This window comes from Prinia subflava, chromosome 1 (genome assembly GCF_021018805.1).
Source record: "Prinia subflava isolate CZ2003 ecotype Zambia chromosome 1, Cam_Psub_1.2, whole genome shotgun sequence".
Classification (NCBI taxonomy): Eukaryota; Metazoa; Chordata; class Aves; order Passeriformes; family Cisticolidae; genus Prinia; species Prinia subflava.
In genome coordinates, this window is record NC_086247.1 from 129,726,637 (window position 1) to 129,750,672 (window position 24,036).

A 24,036-nucleotide genomic window follows, 5' to 3' on the forward strand; every position below is an offset into this window, starting at 1 on the left:
CATACTTGCACAAGCTGATGTTATGTTATTACAGAGGTTTGGAAAATCTAGGTTGTTTTTTTTTTCCTCTGGAAGGCGATAAAGAAAATATATCCACATACCCGTGGGCCAGCAAGACCAACATTGCCTTTTTCACCAGGTTTGCCAGGTTCACCCTGAAGTTGAAAGAAAAAGATAGAAAAGTTAACCAACATTTCACATTAGATTCAGTTTAAACTACTAAGCAGAAACTTATACTCTCACTGCCAGAAGATTTACTGTAATATTTCTTTAACCCAAATTAAAACACACACAAGCTCCATCTGTCTTTTGGTAGCACTTAGATTAGCTCAAAAATGTATGTCTTTTCTTTTCAACATTGAATGCCTTTATGTTTTGAGATCGTAACTTATGGCACTCCACGTAGTATCCTGCAATACACTATGTGTTTGCATGTGTGTGGATGTACAGCAACACCCAAGCCCAGGACATGATTGTTATCTGTGGCCTCTGTGGGACATGTTAAGAGCTCCACTAAAGTCACTGGTAGCTTTTCTTCTAAGTTGAGTGAGCTTTGGATAGTGCTCCATAAATAACAGTGCTCTGGAACTGGTTTAATGGCCAAACTTGACAGAACTTTTACAGATGTGAATTTGCAGAAATGATAAAATGGACATGCTGAAATCATAACATAGACATATATTATTCTAATCACTTCAATGTCAACAATATCCCTAATTAAACTGCTTTTTCATTTCTTTAATCATATTTTAGATAACTAGAAAATAATTTGAAACAGAACTCTTGAATCTAAGTGGATGCCATCTGGAGAGCAGCACAGAAGGATACAGGGAGATGTGTTGGATTAATGATAGAGTTGAGAACCTACAGATTAGTCTGTAAATACTTTCATAGTAATAGAAAGTTTCTGTACTGTACTTACAGTGGGACCTTTTGGTCCAGGGAATCCAATGTTGCCAGGCTCACCTCTATTACCAGCTGGACCAATTGGCCCAACTCTACCATCTGCTCCAGGGAAACCCTAGAAAAAGCAGTCATACTATTAAATTGCTGAGGTAATTTAATTAGAGTTCAGCTTTAGGAGAAATATATACTGACAGGAAGCAAATGTCATTTAACTTTTCACCATTGTTGATACATCGCATGCTCATGCATCCCTCCCTCATTCTCCTTTTTGTAGAACTCTGTATTTCTTCTTCCCCTTCCAGGACACAGGCCTGATCTGAGACCCCCAGAAATTAATGGACAGCTTTACACTGATCTTATGAACAATGCAACAGAAAGTCTTGCTGGTTTTGCACAGTTGTGATAGAGCTCAGTGCTGAGATGTCTGATTTATACAATTGTACTTCATTCTTTCCCATGCCATGGGGGAACAGAATAAAAAGCAAGGTACTTACAACAGGACCTTCCTTGCCAGCAGGGCCTGGGCTTCCAGGCTGACCTGGGAGACCCTGAAAAACAGAAAGTTTCATGGTTTTAGAAGGAAACCTACTCACCCAACACATAATCACCATTTTTTCTACATGTATGCGTGCACACACACAGAGGTGCCAAGTTATCAATGTACACTGTTTAAACAGGACTGTAGGTGCTATCACATTTCCACCTGAAGCACACTGACTGTTAATTCGGTGATTTCTGCTCCCATGCCAGTTGAAAATCAGTACAGGGAAGTATCTGTTTTACTCAGAGAAACTAATTTAGGCTCTGCTTTGGAAGATAGTGTGTTTCAATGTTTGCAGATGCCTAATACTTCCATGTGCATCGCAAACTTTCACTTCACAGGGTAAGGTAGGAAGAGAAAGAATAAGGAATATAAATGTAATGAGATGAACATAATGTGGCTACAGCCAACACCGCTAAAAGTGAATAGCTGTTTTCAGTGAAATCATTTACATAATTAAAAAAAATAATTGAGATCAGCCATTTCACATCATTTTAGTAGGGTCTGCTTTCCTCTGAGTTCATTAAAGAGAACACACACACACACTTAAACTGTGATCATAATGATCATGTTCTGTAAATAATCACAAGTGGAAATCCCTTACAAAAGTCAATGTAGTATCCAGTACAAGAGGACAGTGCTCCATCCCAAGGTGATCAAATGCTACCCTAACAAAAGTAACTAATTTCAATAAACATTTTGATGCTTCCTAGTCGTTCCTAATGGGGTTTTTTAGTTAAGTGATGGAAGTGCCCTAACTGTGGTTAACACATACTGAATTTTTGCAGTTGGATTTCTGAATATTTTTTTCCATTAATTTTAAGTAATTTTGTTTGTATGTAGTTCAAACTTAATCCACAGAGTTCAAACTTACTCTTGGACCCATAAGACCAGGCTCACCAGGACGGCCAGCATCACCACTAGGACCCTTAGCACCAACAGGACCACTAGCACCACGGTTACCAGCAGGTCCCTACCAAAAGAAATAAATAAAATTAGGCAGAGGTAGCAAAAAGCATCACACATCTGTATATAAAAGGTGGTTCAGAAATAGCGATCCAGATAAAAGTCTTACCATGACACCAGCTCTGCCATCAGCTCCAGGGAGCCCACGAGATCCAGGTACGCCCTGCAAGTCAACACAAAACAAATCAAGAAAGGGAAAGAAATAAATCTGTTCCTGTGAGATGTATCGTGCCTACTAGATTTCAGCCTTCCAAGCAAGTCTGCTGAATTTGAGGTAAGTGCAGCTTTAAGAACACACACCTCAGTGTAAACAGGTATTTCAAAAGAAATCTCACTTCCTGTAGTTTTGTTTAAATTCTAAATGTATCATTTTCAGCATTCATTGTAACTAACAGTGGCTCTAGCCAGCAGCTAGGATCCCACAACCTGGCCTACACAGTTCCACATTGCCTGTAGAGAGTTACTGACCATAAATTCTTTATCTCTGGGGGAAGAAAAAAAAAACTGGGGGAAGCACTGCCATTTCCCTTATCATTTTCCTGTGAATTCTTTTCCTTCACAAAGCTACATGCTTCCTGAAGTTCGTGGCATGGCTTTCTCACCAGTGAAAAGTTTACTAGGCACCCTTGAAGACACTGAATTGAAGGCTTTTGCCCCCATTATGTGTGAACCCATTATCCCATCACAAACTTTTAAGAGTAGTCAAAAGATAATTCACTAAATATTACACAGTGGATAAATGAAAGCAATCTCTAAATACTTCAGGGATAAGATAGTAAATAAGCATTAATGCAAAGTAAAAATGGGTTTGGCCCAAATTAATCAAAAGGCTCAGCACAGAAAATTATCACTGCTTAGCAGCATTAATGTAAATTTAATTACTCATATTTATTGAATTTGCCTGTGGGACTCAAGATTGATTTCTACTTTTCTTTTGCTTTTACATCTGGAAATGAAAAGAAAACCTACTCTCAGACCAGCAGGGCCTGGGGGACCAGCAGAGCCAGGTTCACCAGGGCTGCCTCTCTTGCCTTCCTCACCACTAGGGCCAGGAGGGCCAGCAGGTCCAGCAGCACCCTATTTTGGACAAACAGAGAAAAAGAAGATATCAGATGCTGTGTTGCAGGTATTATCAGGCTTTTGATTGAAAAAGCCTTCACCTTTTGCCATACTTACAGGCTCACCCTTCATACCACTTTCTCCCTTGGCACCAGCGGGGCCTGGTTCACCCTAGGGTCCAAAACAAAAAGAGATGACAGAATTAGGCATCGTTCCAAAAATCTCTCTACTACCTGGAGAGCTTAGTCATTAATCAAAAAATTCTTTTATCATCTAATAGCATGCCTCCTTCTATTGTAAAAATGGTCAATGTGCATGACTGTATTTTTGACTTAAAAGGCACAAAACCAAACATATTAAAGATCCTTAGAAATGACAGTATTGAAAAATGACACATTTAGGGCTGGTTCCTCTACTGAGGATACCCACTCAGGGCCCAGCTGTGAAATTGCTGCAACATCCCTCAATGCTATGAAAACACAGAGCTTCACAGTCACATAATATTCTGCGTTGGAAGGGACCCACAAAGACCACTGAATCCAACTACTCCCTGCACTCACAGGGAGTGCAAAGTGTCAGCATCTAAAGCAAGTAATGAGACACAGAAATTAACTACAATGTTCAATTACAGTGCATCAAGAAAAAATGTCTGCACTACAACAAAAACATCATCCAGGATGAGGAGATGTTTTACAACTGTGGATACTGTGTCCAGTTTTCAAATCCATACAATATAGGAGGTCACTTACAACAAGTCCTCTAGCACCACTAGGACCAGCAGGGCCAGGAGGACCAAGAATACCACGGGGACCAGGCAGACCAGGAGCACCAGCAACACCAGGAAGACCCTGTCCAATGAAGGGGGAAAAAGGTATTGTGAACCCATTGTCTTTTCTGATGCATTAACTGGATTGGGTTTTTTTAGAGCAAACACGTGTGAGTGTAGTTGTACTTACAGCTGCACCTTTAGCCCCTGGAAGACCATTAGCACCGGGGTTGCCCTGTTAAAAAGGTTAACAGAAGTGATTAATTCAGAATCAAAAGTGCCCACATCTGACAAGAGATAAAACCTGGCAAGTTACTCACCGGAGGGCCAACGGGACCACTAGAACCAGGAAGTCCAATCTCTCCTCTTGGGCCAGCAGGACCAGTAGGACCAACGTTACCAGCAGGTCCAATTTCACCCTGTTGGAGAGGACAGAACCCTCTATCAGTGTACACAGTAAAACACTGTATCAGCCTGGCATGAAGATAATCATATTTGTCTATTCCCCACTTCAGAGGCTAGGAAACCAAGCAGCTGAGAGCTTTTAGTGGATTTTAAAGGCACTCAAGCTGGGATGTCTAGTTAGGCTCCATTTAAGGCAATGGCTAAGACAGGAAAAACAGATGCTTACCCAGAAGGTTGACCAAAAAAATCAGAATTAGAATTCCAGTCTCACTGGCATCCCTGTGCCTCCAGAATTTGCCTGAGGTGCCACAGTATATGAGACCTAATTGGCCATTATCTTGCACTTTCGGGTGCCCTTTGCATAGATGCAAAATTATGCCTGATCAGAGTGCCATGCGATGGTGTTCACAGTGGAGTAAAGGACAAAAAAAGAAAATGGTTCTTGCTATTATTTTCAGAAGGTTATATTCCCTAAGTTGACTACAAGAACCTGAATATAATGACAAATTCTCTTCAGCAGTTTAGTTAGTTCACCCTGGATATGCAGACAGTTTTCTCTTTTGAAACTACATCCTACCACCACGCTTACACCTGCATTAGAGAAGACTTAATGGTTTTCAAAAGTCTTGCCTTTTGAAAAGAATAACCAGAATGGGATCTCAATTTTTTCTCATCTTCCCTGCAGTTAAAATTAAAATGTCTAGAAAACAATACTTTTTTTTTCTTCTAAAAGTGGATTAAGTTTTGTCTGATACACAGCATGACATGGATTTTGTGGCCAATGATCAGCAAAATTCGTAAATGAAGAACATGCAACAATCTTTCTCAAATTCTCTGTCATTCTTTGGACACTCAAAATATTGAGGCACTTACCCAGGTAAAATATGGTAAGGTTTGCAATAAAGTGAATAATTTAAATTAGAGTCTGCAAGAGCAAAATGGTACTGCCCTAAGCCTGAAAAATGTTAATGCAATTTCTGCATTGTAACTTCAAGGACTTAGACTGGAAGTAGCCCAATACTCAAATGCAGATTCTTTGTCCCCCACTATTTCTGTAAAGTGATGTTAACTGCTTTGCTTATTTATCATGATTCATGTCACCCTTGGAAGGTGTCTATAAGTGCACCACACAGGAAGCAGTAAAAGGGTTACTTGTCTTCCTGAACCTACTCAGTATCAATCTTCAGCTGTGAAGTAAGTGCTGTATTTTAAATCAGCATTCATATCTGATGTTCTCCAAATACAGATCAGGATGAGGATGAACACCTAGACTAACTACTAAGAAAGCACTCTTAGTTCATAGAGGGTGGGGGTCTTTTTGCTGTCTAGAAACTCTGGTTAGTGCATTTCATCTTCACTATCAAAGGTACCACCACGAAGCAGATGTTCATACCTTAGCACCAGGAGCACCTGGGAAGCCTGGAGGACCAGCAGCACCAATAGGGCCCTGGGAAATGAAAGGGAAGCAGTTGTGTAAAGTTATTCACTGACAACCGAAACATCTCGCTTGTTGAAGTAAACAGATTTAAAAAATGCACATTTACTTATTCCACTCATTTCCACCTCAGCATATTAATTGCCTTTTGCAGTTCCAAACTGACAGATTTGGCTCACTACAAACGGTTAAGAACCAGGTCAATGCTTAAACATCATTTGCAGTGCAAATTAAGCAAGAATTGGTAAAACCTTGCCTTGAGGCCAAACACCTGAGAAAGAACAAACAGGATGAGCAGAGGCAGGCTTTTGCAAGGCACAGTGACTGATTCTATTACATTTACCTATTGCTGTGAGATTTATAATTACACTGGGACAAATTTCCAATGTACCAGACATTACAAGAGAAGGTACACTGATGGATCTGTAGCCTTAAATTTTTAAGGCATACAAATAAAAAAGGGATAGCTTTTCTTCACTTACTAATTAAAAAATCCAACTCATTAATTGATATTGGGACTTGATATCTACTACTTTGTGAGCTAACATCTTTCAATTAGAAGTATTTATAATAAAACTGCCTCATAAATCCAAAGTAATAAAACGTGTCAGCTGGTATGACAAAGAGGAACTGGCTTCAGACATTCTATAACCTACTGTGTTATGAAGGGGGTACCTGGAATTGTCACTAGTTTTGCATAAGCAAAAAAAAAAAGAAAAAAAAAGATAAAAAAAAAAAAAAGACATAGAAAAAAAAGACCAAATGCCCTTTAGGATATGTTTGAAAGCATAAACTTCCAGAATTTTCATTGCAATGACTTTTGTACATTTTAAATTTCAGGTGGAAAGAAGGATAAAACATTATTTCTGTTTTAGTTTAAAAAAATGAGTGCTAATAACAGTTTTGAAGAATATTAAGGTATCATAACCTAAATATGTGAAAAATAATTTCAGCCTGGCACAGACACTGGGGCAATGCAACACTGTGCCCATTGTGAATAACAACCCACACAATTGGCAGCTTCAGAACATTTTTCCTATAGCAACTCAAGTGCCTTCATTCAAGAATGTCCTCAGCTAAAATGTTTGGGTTCTACTACATCAGATCTTAGCTGTAAGATTTTCATTTGCCTGCAATTTAAACTGCCCAATTATACCTAGTTTAAATACTCCACGTGGGAGAACTTATGAGGAATTCACAACCTTGCTCACATTCTGTTCTGTTAAAGCACAACAGGTGCTTGAAGTGACAAGGGGTATCAAAATCAACTTTGGCAAAACAGAACCAAGTACAGCTTCATCATAGACTCAACTTTTAAAAGTAGGAAGAAAAAACCCAATTAACTGTTATTATTATTGTACTGGTGGATTTCAGATTTGTTTTACAGTTTCAAAACTATATCCTTGTATTTATGTGGCTGAGATAAATGAGGTTTACTGAAGTCAGGGGTAAATTATGGCAATACTAACTCCTTTTAAACAGACAAATCTGCATTGTATTAGCTCTTATTAGAATAATTACTGTTTACAAGTCAGACCAGGAGAGTTTTATCTTGCTGGCCTTTCCCAGATGGTATGCATCTGTTAAAAAGTAGAAAGTCTGTTTAGCTTTTGGATGAGAATTATTCTGTTAGACTGTCCGAAATGAGAATTCTGTGCACTGGGTATTTCCCATAAGATGTCCTGGAAAACCTTCTCATGAAATCACCAGTGCAATGAAGAGAATATTTGGATCCTTTGATATGGATGTGTTTAACTTTTGTCTCCAAAGGGTTTATGTTTCACTAATTCTCTTTGTGATGGTCTGATAAGAAACAAAGAACTATGTTAAAAAGCATCAACACATTCAACTTCTTAAAAGCCCAAGAAATCCTGGAAAAGAAGCACAAGGAACAGGAAGAGAAGCACAAAGCCTAATGGAACCAGGCTGTCAAATAGCAAGACTGAAACTTACAGCAGGTCCAGTGGGGCCAGCGCTGCCATCACTTCCACGAGCACCCTGTGAGGAAAGAACATGATAAATAGTTGAAAAGAGAATGGAACATCAGAGGAAACCACAGTAAGTGGCTGGTTCATGACAACAGACAGATGGAAGCCACTTACAGCTGGTCCAGGAGCACCTACTCTTCCTCTTTCACCGGGGAGACCACGAGCACCCTTGAAAGAAACATTAAATTAACTCATGTATATCTTTTCATTGAACATAGATATATAGAGATTTTTTTTTCCTCTGCTAAGTCAAATTATTATTTCATTAGAGTATCTGTGTATCTGGAGTGTCAATAATGACCAAAAATGAGGAAAATGCTGTCTGAACTAAATCTATCAGATTCTGATTTCCCACAGCAGCAGTGAATACTTACAGGTTGTCCTGGGGTACCATTTTCACCAGGGGCACCAGGCTCTCCCTATGAAAGAGAAAGTTCAGAGGGTTGAGTTACTTAAAGGATGCTTTGGATAGTCTAACACCGTATGAAGTTTCCAGCTACTGGATCCTTGGATGTCTGTGTCTTCTGCAGCATTTTATAACACAGCATTGTCCATGTTTCTGCATCACACTGTACAATAATAGCACATCAAGTCCTGAGGGTGCAGAGACTGCAATTGCTCCTGCATATACTGGAACACAACCACATGGAATCCTTTTAGAAGAGGAGGGACAGAGAAAGTTGTGTCACTTGCTCAGCTTTCTTTACCCCCTTTCTTTATGCTGACATTTACTCTGTATTCATTTAAGAGATTGGATCTGGAAGTCAACTACACATCCAGATCAATCAGCAGCTGTTTTTTAGCTAGAGCAGTAGCAGAATGATGTTTTCTTTTGCCTTAGTATAACTTAACAAAGTCCTCTCAAAAAGCTTAACATAAAGGTCTGCCTCAGGTATTTTTAACTTAAGACCAATAACACTGAGTATTTGAGTAACAGCCTTTAATACATGGCTCCTGTCTCTTCAGTACTTATTCTCAACAGCCTTCTCAACAGGTCTGGGCTGGTCTACAGTGACAAGATTTGTCTTAGAGCACTTGTATCCTGAATATACCTGAATGCACCTAGTCTTAAATGCTGCCAAGAGAGTAAGTTTTTGCCTTCATTGCTGCTTTCAGCAGAGTTATATTATGAACAATCTTGATTTAATACGCTGGTATTTTCTAGCACTCTTACTAGTAACTGTTCCATCCTTTACTTATGTGCTTTATCTGCTTTAATCTCCAATGACTGGACAGGCTTTGCCATCTAAACTTTTTCTGAAGGTTAACAACCTGCAGTGGTATTGAAGAATGCTATGTTACAATTAAAAACCCTACAACCAAGTAATGCTAAGCTCTTAGAAACAAGCAAGATGGTAATTAGTATTTGAGTTTTTCATTGTTATATTAGAAGCCTGTGAATACAAATCTCCTGTGAATCAGTCAGGATTTCCTGGAGCACAATGATGCAACAGGGAATTTTTCAAGAACACTGATATTAGGTACTGAGGCAGAATGGGAGAAGAAAAAACTAAAAGACAGAGTTTACCATAGATGTTTCTAGACTATATTTCAAAATATATTTTTAAAGTTTTTTTTAGGCTAGTGTTCAAATGTGCACTAATATGAAGATGATATAAAGAAAAAAAGACTGTGAGGATCAAATAGCCTTAACTCAGAGAAGCACTGCATCTGTCCAAATTTTTAGCAGGAAACCTTACACTGACCTTGTGTCTCACACAATGGAGTTTCGTAGAGAAATTAGATGTTTTCATTTTAGTGTGCTTTAAAAATACCTACTCAAATATAGAATACAATCCAGAGAAGGGCGGAGATAGCAAAATCAGTCTGAAGTGCTGCTGGATAGCCAATCATTAAGAGCCCAATTCTGCAGCCTTCATTCACTGAGAGCACTAACTTAATTACAACTTGATTGAGGGCTCAAGACTAAGGCCCCAGCAATGTTTTCCCATGACAAAGTCCATGCATTTATTCCAGATGGATCCACTGACTTCTAGATTATTGCAGCTGGGCAATGTTTAATGGCAACATGGAAGACAGATTGGATGGGACTTCACGTGTCTTTTTGCTAGGAAGAGCTACAAATACATCCTACATTTTCAGATTTTGTCTTTACCTTGGTGCCAGGAGTACCAGGCTGTCCCTTTTGACCATCCAGACCATTGTGTCCCTATATTGAGTAGAAAAAGAAATATTGATATATATTTTCTCACAAATGGCTGTATGCAAATTCTTAGTCTTATAACATAAAACCTTCCTCCCCCACAAAAATTTTTCTGACTTTTCAGAAATAATTACTCTTACATATCAGGCAATATTAAAAACTTTGAAGAGGTTCATGCACTTTTCACTTTCAGAGGATTTTCAGGGGTCTTCAGTATGCAGTGATGTTAGTCCTAAATATTCAGGGAAAAGTATATATGTACTCACCCTAATTCCCTTAAAGCCAGGCAGACCAGGAGTTCCAGGGAAACCACGAGCACCCTAAAACATACACAGTACATGAATGATTGTCTCCCATATTATACAGTGCAGTTAAAAGGAAAGATGATGAGTACGTCTTTCAATAAAACTACAAAGTAGATTTGGGTCATTATCATTCAAGTAAGGAATAGAATCCACATCCTAACCTCTCAGGACCAGACTTGTTTCAAGACTAATAGTAATCAGCCTGATTTTTTCAGTTCTGAATCTCAGAAATTTCATGTATTACCATGTGATAGCACAGCTTTTTAAACTTTCTATGCCAAGGGGCCTGCTTACCTGCTCCAGTGTAACTCCTCACTATGCCAATTCTGTTACTCATTACTAGCTTCAGTGGGAATGGGGTAGGGAAACAAAATAAAAACATAACTATATGATATCCCTGCAGGTAAAGGCTGAAGTTAATCCATATAAGGCTTATATTAATATATTAATCCATATAAGGAATATTACTGGACTGTTAATGTGGTGAAATTGAGAAAGGTTGTTAGGTTTCATTGATGAGTGGACTGGTTTGTATTGTATCCAGTGGATCACTACACACCTGAGGGCCAGCAACACCCCTCTCACCAGGTCTTCCAGGTTTGCCAGGGTGACCCTGAAAAATGCAATAAAGATGCACTAAGAATGAAAGCTTCTTTTATAAAATGGCAACACAAACCATTAAGAAAAAAAAATGCATTGACAAAGCTTCTCTTTTTCCATAAATACAGGGAGATGCTTAACTTTTAAGTTTTCTTTTCCCTGCATTTAGGAAGTTAAATAATGTATTTGGAGTGGTTTGGAAGTTATCCAATTTTCTGTGCATTTCCAGCATACTCCACCTCTTGTACCATAAAATAATTACCTCAGGGGGTTTATTTATTTAACAATATAAAAAAGATGGCCAATAGAATGCTTAGCTTAACAATAATTTGGTTGTTAGAGTTGAACCACCACCCCAAAAGAGAGGAGAAACATTTAATAACCACTTACGTCTTCACCAGCCTTTCCTGGGGGACCAGGGGGACCACGAGGGCCCTGGGGACCCTGTTAAGAATAGATTGAGAATTACTTGAAGCATTAGTCTTCATATACATCTTTTCACTGTTTTCTGACTTGAGTTGGGGCATAATTGGAACCTAATTGACTTTGCACTTTATGATTCCAAGTGGAGAGAGCTTGAATCTGAGAGTTCAGCTCTGTTTCTGTAACAGGATCAAGCAGGGGTATCCAAACATTCAAAGAAGTTCATACAGATACAAGGAATGGGCCTAAGCACTACAAGCCTACTTTGGTGTGCCATTTCCTAATGCCAGCAGTGTCTGCATGTGATCTGTACTTACTGTTTGACCAGGTTCACCAGGCTCACCAGGAAGGCCTTGGAAACCAGGAGGACCCTAGAAAATGAGGGAGATATTATTGGTTTCCACACAAGATAATTTGTAATTTTACAGGTATGTCAGTGTCAGTAGAAGAGAGAAGACTGTACTCACAGGGGGTCCAGATGCTCCAGGTGGGCCTCTGGGTCCCATTAAACCCTAGGGGAGAAAAATCACAAGATCTTTTTAAAAACATCACAATTATATAAACTCATCTATAACACTGATTCCCAGCATTCCTAAAATATTGGTTAGCATCACAGTTTCCATTGTGCAATGTTCAAATGAAATTAGAGGAAGTTAAGAGCTCTGCATGAATTTGTACATGCAGCCCAAGTGAAAAGATCTTCTAATGGCAATGAACCAGCACAGAATCCAGTGGGATTATTAGAAATGTACAATTATGGCTGAGAACGTTATGATACATCTTCTTAATCTTTTCTGACTTGTTATCAAGTGAACTCATTCATTCTTTTTTGAATTCTTCCCTCTACCCTTCCTGTACAGAAATATCCAGAGTTTAAAGGTGAGGGTCATACGGCATTATGAAAGGCTCTTACATATATTGTGTATACATCTATTTTCAAAAATTACCTACTTCTATTTAAATATTTCATTATTTTCTGGTGTTGATTAAATTATTTTCATATCACTTGGAAAATTAGTCACTAATATACTCACCTTGACATTATTTACAATTTACATACATCTTGAAAACACAGGGTGAGAAAATCACTTCTAAAAAAGAAAATTTCCATAGACTGGTGCTCTTGCTAAACAGTTATCTTAAGTTTTACTAAGTAAGCAAATATTGCAAACTGAAATTTTAACTTAGACTTCTATAGTTCAAACAAATGATTTAGGAGAAGTTTCAACAGAAATAATTATGTTTTAAATTCGTTTTAAAGCTTTCCCAGAAAGTATTTTAGATTTTCTCATTACAAGATTAAAATCACATGCCATCTTTTCAGTGGTTGATGTAGCTTTCCCATAAGACTGAAAACTGTTTATTAAGAGGAATAAATGTACATTAATTACAAGCATTTACTCATGGAAGTTAAAGCAATGTCGTGGATATGAAAATATGCAGTAATTCTAGGGAAAATAATAGTTTCTAGACAGTCTGAATCATATGCGCTGCATAAACTCTGTGAATTTCTTCACAAATGATATTCTATAACTACTTTTCCCTTCCCTATCCATTGGGTATTATTTGTGAAAGTTAAAACTTCCTCACAATAGGTCGATTCTACTGTTGTTTCTGTCAAATGAACCTAACTGACTCAAAAATTGGAACACAGAAATGGTGACATCTCAAATAAGTCCTCATCTATGTTTTCTGATTAATCATCTGACACAGAGGGCAGAACTTGATCAAGGTACTCCTATTTTCCAGTACTTCATGACTAAATGGATGCCAAAGTATTTTCCAAAATCCATTTAATATTAGAGTGTTTTTGGAAGTGGAGACAAGCACTTGACCCAGAGTAATCCTGGTCATCTGTCATCCTGCTGCTCACCCATCAGATGTCTGTGACGTCAGTGTGTGCGGTGAATTTAACCCATATTCTGCTATCTATGTGTACTGAAAATATTTGCTAAGATGAGGAAGGGCTAGAAATTCATATGGAGTGGCAACAGACCCCTTAAATTCCATTTATGCATAGTATACAGTAAGCTATAACGAGTCTTCCTCAGAACAGCCTTACAGTACCAACAGTCAGATACTGAGAACCAGATGCAGTGGCCAATTTCCTAAAAAAGCTGTGCAATCCAAGGATACCAAAAGAGTTGTACAGTCATGCAGAAAAAATCATCACCAACTGGAGCCAAGATGCTGAGTTACTTTTTAGGCCTGTGTCTGCTTTAGAGAACAGCTTTACAGTTAAACTCATTCCTAAAACACAATCTTCTGTCTCAGTATGGGTAAAGTAATACTATATGAAAGTACATTTGTTATCTAAAATCAGATTATGAGATTCATTGACTCATAAAAGTGTGGTCAACAAACAGAGTTAAGGCACAAGACCCAGCAGTGCTATATTCAAGATAAATATACAGATCCAAGACCAAATTTCAAGTCCTCAGACTATTTAAAACACTTACCATCATCCTATATTAAAGGATCAGTTTCCGGTCTGAGTCAATATATGATCAAACCACCATTTTTAACACTTTTTTTCCATTAATGCAGCTGATTTTGAGTTAAAGGAAAATCCCAAACACATTATTCATGTCAGATATCAAATGCTATGTCATATACCTACCATAGGTCCTGGGCCAAAATCTGCTGCTTTAGATGGATCATACTGAGCAGCGAAGTTCTGTAGGAAATAAAAAGGTTGAAATCAAAATACTAAAAACTTTACTTTAAAAAATATTTTTAATTAACATTTGTATCTAAATATCATCTGTTTTGTTATACTTGCTATATATAAAGTATTTGTTACTTTTGTTTGTTAAAGCAGCCCACATATAATTCAGTAAATATAGTCCTACTATAAATACATTTCTATTCACTTGTTTCCAAAAAAACCTTGGTTTTACTAGGAAGGTCCTTTTATCCCCAAATATCTCTGCAGAAGTGATAGATAGGCATTCAATAGTGTGAACTGAAAATTAGGACTGTTAATTTCAGTTCTCATTTAAAATTGAAAACTTCCTTGAAACTCTCAAATTATTCTGCCTGATTTCCAATGAAGGAAGTTAGGCAAAGCAGTGAGAAAATATGCATAAGTAAAATTCATGCACCAGCCCTGAGTAGCTATTGCATGAGGTGGGCCCTTCAGTTTCAGAAACGTTCAAGGAACATGCAGCCTCAGAAAACTGCAATGGATTTTTGATATTCTATCAAGATAGAAAAAGATTTTTCACAACACAAACTCCCTCTTCTTGATTGTTTAACTAACATATTAAAAAAATAATGAAAGCAGTTTGATATTTGCATCTAGCAAAATAAAGTATTGCTATTCACACTGAAGTCAAAAGAGTATTCTTTCATGCAGAAGGACTTACTAAACTTGATCAGTACAACACTGACTATGTCTTCATGTCCAGCAAAGAGTTAAATTCAGCATTCTGCAGAGAATACATGATGGACACTGGTGCACAAAGTGTGTGCACAACAGCCCATTTACAGTTCTGCAGTACAAATACAGATAAAAAGAAAAATTTCTAAAGCGTAACACTCTAAGATTCTATAGCACTTTTAATTGATTTTTAGCTTATGGAATCATCTTCTTCACTTATTCCAATACAGTTGCTGTCCCTTGAATCCAATCACAAAGGTTTCTTTTCCCCATCTACTTAACAGCACTGGTTTCCTTTAGTTGATGCCTAACCCATACACATTATTGCTGTGTAAGTTTAATGCTACATAACAGAGTTGATTTGCTCTTCTTCCTAAGTCCCTGCTGAATAGAGAATCCAAATTTTCCATGGAATATATACATCACAAGGAGGATTTCATTAGAACTGAGATCATCAATTTCTTATGGCTGGCAAGAGAATGTTTCTTCCACTCTTCAATTCAACAACAGTGTTTTCCAGCAAATATAAATTTCATCTTGGTCACAAAGCACAGCTTATGAGTTCTGGTAATAGAAAGTTTGGATGCCTTACTCCGCCAAGACCTGGAGGACCAGGGGGCCCTGGAGGACCTGGAGGACCATCTTCACCATCTCTGCCTGGTGCACCTGGTGGACCCTAGAGTTAAAGAGAGAATTATACCGTGAATATTAGAAGTGGCTGAAGAAATCTCTGATGTGATAACTTCAGTAACAACTAGGCACCCACAGCACACCCTACAGCAGTGCTATATATTTCTATAAATAGTTTCAACAAATGCTTAACTTGAGAAAATAGTCTGATTTTATGTTACCTTGCAACACCTTGTATCAGATATGTACTGGAACTTTGTATTTGAGAAGATTTCTAGGGGCAATGTTTGATTTACACTACCAAAGCATAATGACCAAGTTGGGAAGTTCCATCTTAAGTGACAAACTTTGGACCTATGAACTCCAAATGACCCATGTGGATACACACAGCCTGGCAGATCCTGTTAGTGAAAGCCTAAAACTTGACCAGCTGAGGATTAGAAAAGGTCAGCCCTACTGATATGAGTTAACATGGATCCAGAGTAAGTCCAACACCAGCTTTTAATCAGTATAGACAATTTGCTGGTATAACTGCCAATCCAATTAAAATTAAGCAGTGCTCTTCTACAGATTTTTGATACCATCCGTCTGCTACCACTCTCAGAACTCCTTTTACAACAGGTTGAAATTACCTGTGTTCAGTATTGCTTGTCCTTACATTCTTTCATCCTCAGTACACAAGGCGGGTCATGTTTTGGCATCATGGCAATTGATGTGAGGTATTTAATTTGTTGACTTTTTGGACCCAGTTCAGTACTTAATGAAATCCATAATAAATGGATTTCTAAAGGAGTAGAATTAGGCTTGTTGTTTTCAGAACAAAGAAAGCATCTCATGTCATTAAACAAATTTAGTTAGTGGCAGCCTAAACCAAATATCCAATTGACCACACTGATATAGTCTTCCTAATAGTTTCCATTACATTTGTCAGCACACTATGATCTCAGAAATCTTCATGAGCTCCCTCATCAGTACTATGGCATTTTCATTTTCAGATGAATGAAAAAAAGACACATAACTACACACAACCCAAATAAGTATGTGAAGTTCAGAATACCACTTTACAAAAAGCAGCAATGATGCAGAAGCAAACCAGAAAACCAAATATCAGCAATATGAATGAACATTATAATTAAATTATTCAACTGTCCTTTTTATGGTTACTTTTACAGTAGACCCTTCAGCAGTATAACATCCACTTTGGCTAGCAGAAGGTAGATAACAAATGCCCAGCTGCCAAGAAAAGAGCCTTTCCAAAACATTCTTGGAGGCACAGATAATGAATTATTTTCAAAACCGGCTTAGTCTATTTAGGTTTTATGTAGAGAGCTTACCCATACACCGTATGGGTAAGCTATTATTAAAGTCAATTATATGTCAACTTTCCCCTCTGTACTTCTGTGCGTTATTTCCACTGTGAGCAGCTGGAAAAACATTTTTCAAATCATCACTTGAAGAGCTAGGCTGCCCTATGATCTCAACCACATCTGCTCAGGAACAATGACCGTAGTTAGGCTGAATCTGGTACATAGGTAAGTTGGTTTCTTTTTTTAATGAAATTTCATTTGCAAGCTTCTAGGGCTACAATCATTTAATCTCACAGCAATGCTTAAACTTAGATTTTTCCTACTGGCTTTCCAACAACTACTGTTCCAAGATCACAAGTAAATGTCAATCTAATTTCCTTACCCTTTCTCCCTGTGGCCCTTTGTCTCCTCTAGGGCCCTGCCAGAAGAAAATAACACTCAGTGAGTTACTGCAGAAACTTTTCAGCACAACACAGGGAAACAGATACATTAAGAATAATTAGCGTACATTAAAAAGGAAAAGAAGGCTGCAGCTACAGGTCCAACAGCTGTTTTCTGCAGACAGTGTATTTTTGTCCACAATAATCTACAGCAAATAGTTTAACCACTGCCATTGTTGTGTGAATTAAAAGTGTCACTTCACTGACCACAGAACTACTTACAAAATTGGGGTTTGTTTCTACCAAATAACTAGTTCTAATTTAACAGTAGTGACTTTTAGAAATAATATAGAATTTATTTAGCCTTTTAGACCTGTATGGATATTGCTGTATTATTCAATCCACATAAATCTTTACAAAGGAACTGTGTTTAAATAAGAATAATACTTTGATGTCATTTAGGTCTTGGTAGGCTTAGTTCTGTTCACAGGTAAAACACCTTTAATTCAATATTTGAATTTACCCTAATGTTAAAATGCTGCATTGATCATTCCCTCCTTTCCTCCTACCTATTAATCTCAGCACTACGGCTATTTTCAGTGAACACTGAAAATAAGCAAAGTAGTCAATTGTACTTTCATCCAAAATTCAAGAAAATATTAATTTGCAGAAGACTCCCTCACGCAATCTTCATTTCCACACAAGAAAAATAAAAATGCTTACCTTGCGCCCTGCAGGTGCCTGGAAAAAATAAGGAAGAGAATAAAAAAAAGTTACAATTTCTGCCAATATTTTAAGCTAAAATAATGCATAAACTTAGACTCATTTTCTCACAAAACTAACTTTTTCTCAGTCCAATATATTTAACTATGCCCTTATAATTTAAAATTACTTTGAAGGCTAGGAGGTTATATATAGCAGAGATGAATGTAACTATATTAAAATGGTGTGTTGAAGACTGACAATTCTATAGCTATTAAAGCCTAAAATATTAGAATTAAAAAAAGAACAAGTCACACCTGAGCTCTTCCATAATCCTAATGTGCAATGAAATTTAGAGTGCAACACTGGCTTTAAAGCAGAGTCATGTCCAATCCAAACTGCCAGGTACAAAGTCCAAGCAGCACTGCTCCGTTACTCTCTCCTCACGGCCTCTACACCTATGAAGGCAGTCTCTCGAAAAGGCCGTCCCACTTGTGAAATCGGGGTGGGTACCTTTCCAGGCAGTGCCTTCAGCATTTAATCACCACTTTTCCTTGACCGTCTTGGGAATGAATGTGAGAAAGTAATACTGCCACAAGAAGAGAAGGCTAGCCTGTTAATTGGAGTGTTACATATTAGATAAAAAAATGATACTGACCTGACTCACATCTGCAAAGAGAAGGGAAAGAAAAAAAGAGATAAGATTAGAGCAGGGATTAAAATATTTTCCAAGTTCCCAGTTTTAAACTTGCTTTCAATTAAAAATTAAATTTGCTGCTTTTAATTCCAAATACAATTTTGTTGATTTCCTTAACGCAATAAACATTTTCCTAGTATAATTTCTTACTGTTAAGATGGTTATCTTAGACTGGAAAGACTCATGGGTGAAATTGCCACGTATTTCAAATTGAAAATGGACTTGCTAATTAAATCAAGACCAGTAATATGGCTGATACAGTAAAAAGGCAGATATCAACTACAAACCTTCTCTAAATAAGTTTCAACATACCTCCACTGAAACGCCCCCACACCTATTTATTTCCGCATATGTGTTCATGCAAGAGATTAATAAACCCAGGCAGACTGATACATGTGAAGATGCTAAACTGCAGCAGTAATCTGAAATTTTCAGATAATTTCAGTGGCCCAATCCCACTTTTTATGGGGAAAGGTTCTAGCCAAACATCCCTACTTCCACATTTTCCTGTAAAACTGTGTAGCAGGGAACAGTTTGAAGCTATTAAACACCAAACTGCAAATCTCTATATGTTATGCACTGCTAAGTGTGAGTATGTGCTTTTTTCATTAGTTGGAGAAACAATTTTTCTGATCTTCTTAATTTCTAGGAATTAAAAATTTATTTTGACTCAAACTCACCATAGTAAAAGAGTCTCGCATTTCACTTGAATGCCAGGAATTTAACATCACCCCTAACCAACAGGTTGTTGGATGTTTTTCCACAACGTGTCACTTTGGCAGTGTATGATCACACTAAATTCGGATGATTCGTGCAGCCCAGAAAGATGTAACAGTGTTAAGATGCCGAAAGCACTGGAATTCCGCGGCAGCGCACACAGTCAGGCTGTGACAACCCAACACAGAACTAAAGCCATTACTGCCCGCAGTGGCGGTGACAGCGGCGCCTGCCCAAACTCCCTGCGGGAAGCGCGGGGTGCTCGGTTCGGGGAGCCCCGCACGAACCGCTGCGGATCATTGGCGAAGGCGCAGCGCCTCCCGTCACCGGGATACGGGGATGTTCCCAGGAAGCCCGTCCAGAACGGCCCCGCCGCTGCCCCCGCCCCGGCGAGGGCGACCCGGGGCACCATCCCGGGGTCTTCCCCAGCGCCAGGAGCGGGCAGCGCACGGCCGCTCCCTCCCTCCTCCGCTCTGGAACGTGGCCAAACCCTGGGTCACAGCCACGGTGGCCAGGGGCTCGGGGGGCCCTTCACAGGGCGCTACCCTGCAGGAAGGCTCCGCTTCGCCCCCAGGCGAGCGGCAGGGCGGGTGTCTCTCCCATCGCAGCGTGCGGGGTGCGTGTGTATGGGCGCGCTTCGCTGAGGGGGCACTACATCCTCATCCAGCGAGAGGCGGAGAGCTGCGCGGCGCCCTCGGGGAGTGGAGCTCCCTCTCCGCAGTAGAGCGGAGCTCTGTCCCTTCGCTGCCCCCTCCTCCTGCCCCACACGGTGTCCCCGTCCCCGGGGCCGCGGCAGCTCCGCCCGCAGCGCCGGCTGCGAGCGGCCCGCAGGGGGCGCCCCGCGCGGGGGGCCGGCCGCGCTGGAGCCGCGGAGGGAGGGAGGGAAGGGATAGATGGGATGGGTAGGATGGATGGGTCGCCGCTCTCCCGCTCCCCCGGCTCCCTGCTTCGGAAAGCGAGCCTCGAGTCTCACAAAAGTGCAGCCTGGGTTCTTCCGCTCGCCACAAGCACTCTCCTCCCAGCCTGTATCTGTATCTCCTCCCAGCATCTGCGCTGGAGGTGAGGCTTTGCGTCCTCCTCTAGGAACGAGCCCGTCTGGGGGGGACGTGGTCCCTTTTTTTTTTTTTTCCCCTTTTATTTACCCTTTTTTTTTTTTCTTTTCTTTCTTTCTGTTTTCCCGTAGAAGGGGACCTCGTTGGCCATTTGCCATCGTTTTCTGAGATAAAGAAAGAATCTAGAGTCTGATCTGGGGCGGCGGTGGCAGTTTATGAGCTGGTCTGTACCGCTTGGGAAGCGGCAACTCGCTGCAGACTGCCTTGCGTGGGGCGGGCGTCGGGACAAAGCACAGAGCGCAGAGCCAGACAGCCACCCCCGCCACCACCCCTGCCACAAACAAGCGGAAAGCACTTACGTTGGCCTGTTGTTAGGTATGAAGTTACTGCGAGCAGCAACCAAATCCGTGTATCCACAAAGCTGAGCATGTCTAGTTGCCAGACATGCAGACTCCTTGTGGTGCCGAGTCGCTTGGTTAGCTATCGCCTGTGGGACTCAGGCATACAGCCTCGAGGAGTAACTCCAACCTGAGCGGAAACCTGCTGCCAGGGACGCTAAATGGCCCCAGCCCCGCTCCGCCGCTCTTATACCGCAGGAGGGTCCCGGCGCCGCCCAGGCCGTCACGTGCCCCGCGGCCCCGGCCCTCCACAGCAGCTCTGGCAGCGGCTGCGGCGGGGGGCGGCGACGCTAAATTGGTTCCATGCTTTGAGGACGTGGACACTGAGGCTTTCGGAAGGAAAATCTGACTCGTCGTCTCCTTTTTTTTTTTTTTTTCCCTTTCTTTTTTTTTCCCTCAGCCGTCCCACGCCCCTCTCGCCCCGCTTTTCTGGGAGCGCGGCCGGGAGCCTCGCCGGGCAACCGGGAGCCTCGCCGGGCGGCCGGCTGGCAGCGCCCCGACGGCCTTCAAAGCGGGAGCTGTCCAGGGCCGGCGGCGCCTCCCGCCCGCGGGGAAGATGCCGGGAGAGCCGGGAGGAAGCTGGACCAGCCCAACCTCTCTCCGTAGTCCCCAAAGGAAAAAGGCGACCCCATCCCCTCTAGCACGGTCACTCCGGTGCCGCGCCCCTGGCGTTTCCCCGCGGACAGCGGGTGCCCCAGACACCGACAGCCCCTCAGCCCGCCCGCAGCCGCCCCTCCGTTCGCGTCTCGCGTGTTCGCTCTCCCCGGGAAGCATCTCCGTCCGTCCAGGGCGCGGGCAGAGCTCTGCCAGTCTGCCCTGCCGGCTTCGCGGGCGCTCGGGCAGTGTGTGTGTGGAGGGGAGCCCGGGGTGCCCCGCAGCCGCTCCCCGCCGGCCGAACGGGGCTCTCCGGGCGCGGGGAGGAGGATGGGCATTCCCGGCAGCTGCCCTTCGCCACGGCCACCCGCCCACCCAGCTGAGGGAAAGCTGGCGGGCTTGTTTGCCACGTCTGCCCGGCAGACGCTGCTCCCTTCGCGGGGGAGGGGGGCGAGGTGCGTGTGAGAGGAGCCGCCCGCGCTGCGCCCCGAGGGCCGGCGCCCCGCGGTTCCTCTCCCCGGCACCGGGGTCGGGCTGCAGTCACTCGGGGTCGCCCCTCGCGGCCCCGCGGCTGCTGTGGCTGACGTGGTGCCCCTGGCCAGGCCAAGCGGCAGCCGCGGCCAGCCCGCCTCCCCGCCCAGGGGCTCTTCCAGGGCGGGCAGCCGCCCCCGCCCAGGCCCCTCCGCTGCCGAAGGGAGTCCCGAGCAGAGGAACGGCGAAGGCGAATGGGAGCCCCGCCTCAGCGTGGGGAGAACCGCTCCGTGGAGGAAAAGGGGCGGAGGGCGCCCGTCCTCGCTCCCCTTCCCTCCCCCAGGCGCGGGTAGCCGAGCAGGCGGGTCGTGCCCAGGCACAGCAGCGAGCCGGGACAGCCCCCGGAGAGCCGGGACAGCCCCCGGGAGGGCTCCCGCACCGCCTCCTGACCACCCCGCGGCCGAGAGGGTCGTCTGGCCCTCAGCCTGTCCTGGGGAAGGTGCCGGGGCTGTATCCAGCCCCTGTTTATCAGCTGCCGTCGGGGGCACGCGTACAGAAAGACTGGGAGAGAGGGCACGGATGTGCGCCTCGGCGGGGACCGCACAGGCGTTGTGTCCCAGGGGCACTGCCAGCACCGAGAGCAGCATCCCTGTGCCACGCATCCAAGCGTGTGCGCCCTCAGATCCGAGCTCTCCGCCCGGCGATGTGAGTGGGAAACCAACAGTGTTTGTGGTTGGTACAAATAAGTTATTCATGTCTTTTCGTCTGTTCCAACACAAACTTTCACGCATTTGTTCACATGATGGATGCATGCCCCACTGTACAGCAGTAGTGGGTGAGCAACAAACGTGCCTAAGGGAAGCAGTTTCCCAGTGGGATGAGTACGGGGGCTGGTTCAGTGACATGATCTGGCTTCAATCTTCCTCTTGTAGATTATGGATATATAAGGGTCGCTATGATTTCATGCAGAATTATGCTGAAACTTGGATAGTTTTAGCTTGATGTTTGCTGTGTAGCCATGTCAGTGTCCTTAGAGCTATCTTTAATGGAACTGTTTGTGACTCTGGGCTTCACACCTTAGCTTGGTTAGTCACAGTTTTGCATTAACAAGGAGACTAGTACATTGTTAGTGGAGAAAATATGGAAGTGGCACCATGTATCTCCCTTACTGCAACTCATTGTATCATGCTTGCTGTTTTCCTCTTGACTACATAGTTTTAAAATAAAACAATCGGGAAAAAAAAAAAAAGAAAAAAAAAAAAGAAAAAAAAAAAAAAAAAGAAGAAACAAGTAAAAAAACGGTTGTGCTATGCTCTCACAGAAAAGTCCTGAGGAGAGACAAGATACTGCAAGGAACTTCCAGCAGTCCTCTGTACCCAGTGTTGAAGGGCCAGGTGTGCTGCGGCTCCTGTGGCCAGCCCTACTGTTGCTCTATAGCACTAAAGGTACACATAGATGTGAGAGCATGGCACAAGTGCACAGTCATGACTTGGCTGCTCCAGGGATCGTAATTTAGAGGGAGTCCATGGGGTGCAAGTAAATGTTAAAGAAGCAGGAACATTGTTCTTTCTGCAAAGAACTCATAGCCATTGGCTTCTAATACTTTGATATTTTAAGACAGTTCTTTTAGAAACATTTAAAGTGGCTTTTGAGAAGTAGACCAGCAAACTGAATTTTAATGGGAAATAAACAGGTCCTATGTGAACAGTTGTGGCTGATGCTTCATTTAGTTTCTGTTCCCCAGTGGCTGTCTAGTGTCTGAAATAAACCATCATCCATTATCCTCAGCAGGATTAATGGTCATGAATTCTCAAAAAGGAGCACTGATAGGCAGCCCTTGCAGGAGGTTGTTAGAGGGAACAGTACACAAATTAATGAAAAATTTTCTTCAATTATGCTTAAGTAAAGGCAAACAAGAGAATGACTCAAGGGTGCTTTAATAAAACTTAGATGTCTAAGTTACTCTTCTGGAAAGGGGTAAACCTCCACAGCAGCAGTCAGTGAGCTTTCTGGGTGGTGTTTAAGTTATTCAAAGTATATATCATATTTTCCTCCTTTTTTGTCCCTTTTCTTTTTTTTTTTTTCCTCAAAAGTTACACATTTAGAGATTGAGGAGGTCAAAACAAAGTTTAGTTCACCTATAGGCTT

General features: G+C 41.8%; 2 protein-coding genes across 3 annotated transcripts in view; one reads left to right on the forward strand and one right to left on the reverse strand.

Moving 5' to 3' along the window:
• COL1A2 (collagen type I alpha 2 chain) overlaps window positions 1–20,999 on the reverse strand; it is a 38,357-nt gene extending 17,358 nt beyond the window's left edge. The window contains exons 1-26 of the mRNA XM_063411991.1: window positions 20,785–20,999; window positions 18,618–18,628; window positions 17,981–17,998; window positions 17,260–17,295; window positions 15,533–15,616; window positions 14,179–14,235; window positions 12,026–12,070; window positions 11,876–11,929; window positions 11,526–11,579; window positions 11,095–11,148; window positions 10,497–10,550; window positions 10,183–10,236; window positions 8,441–8,485; window positions 8,181–8,234; window positions 8,032–8,076; window positions 6,037–6,090; window positions 4,559–4,657; window positions 4,429–4,473; window positions 4,222–4,320; window positions 3,590–3,643; window positions 3,383–3,490; window positions 2,523–2,576; window positions 2,322–2,420; window positions 1,401–1,454; window positions 923–1,021; window positions 102–155 (exon numbers count right to left, since the gene is read on the reverse strand). Of these exons, the coding sequence (XP_063268061.1) occupies window positions 102–155; window positions 923–1,021; window positions 1,401–1,454; window positions 2,322–2,420; window positions 2,523–2,576; window positions 3,383–3,490; window positions 3,590–3,643; window positions 4,222–4,320; window positions 4,429–4,473; window positions 4,559–4,657; window positions 6,037–6,090; window positions 8,032–8,076; window positions 8,181–8,234; window positions 8,441–8,485; window positions 10,183–10,236; window positions 10,497–10,550; window positions 11,095–11,148; window positions 11,526–11,579; window positions 11,876–11,929; window positions 12,026–12,070; window positions 14,179–14,235; window positions 15,533–15,616; window positions 17,260–17,295; window positions 17,981–17,998; window positions 18,618–18,628; window positions 20,785–20,854 (1,554 nt within the window). The 5' untranslated portion in view covers window positions 20,855–20,999. The remainder of the gene's footprint in view (window positions 1–101; window positions 156–922; window positions 1,022–1,400; window positions 1,455–2,321; window positions 2,421–2,522; window positions 2,577–3,382; window positions 3,491–3,589; window positions 3,644–4,221; window positions 4,321–4,428; window positions 4,474–4,558; window positions 4,658–6,036; window positions 6,091–8,031; window positions 8,077–8,180; window positions 8,235–8,440; window positions 8,486–10,182; window positions 10,237–10,496; window positions 10,551–11,094; window positions 11,149–11,525; window positions 11,580–11,875; window positions 11,930–12,025; window positions 12,071–14,178; window positions 14,236–15,532; window positions 15,617–17,259; window positions 17,296–17,980; window positions 17,999–18,617; window positions 18,629–20,784) is intronic.
• BET1 (Bet1 golgi vesicular membrane trafficking protein) overlaps window positions 1–24,036 on the forward strand; it is a 319,403-nt gene that overhangs the window by 126,926 nt on the left and 168,441 nt on the right. The gene's annotated exons all lie outside the window — the stretch shown is intronic.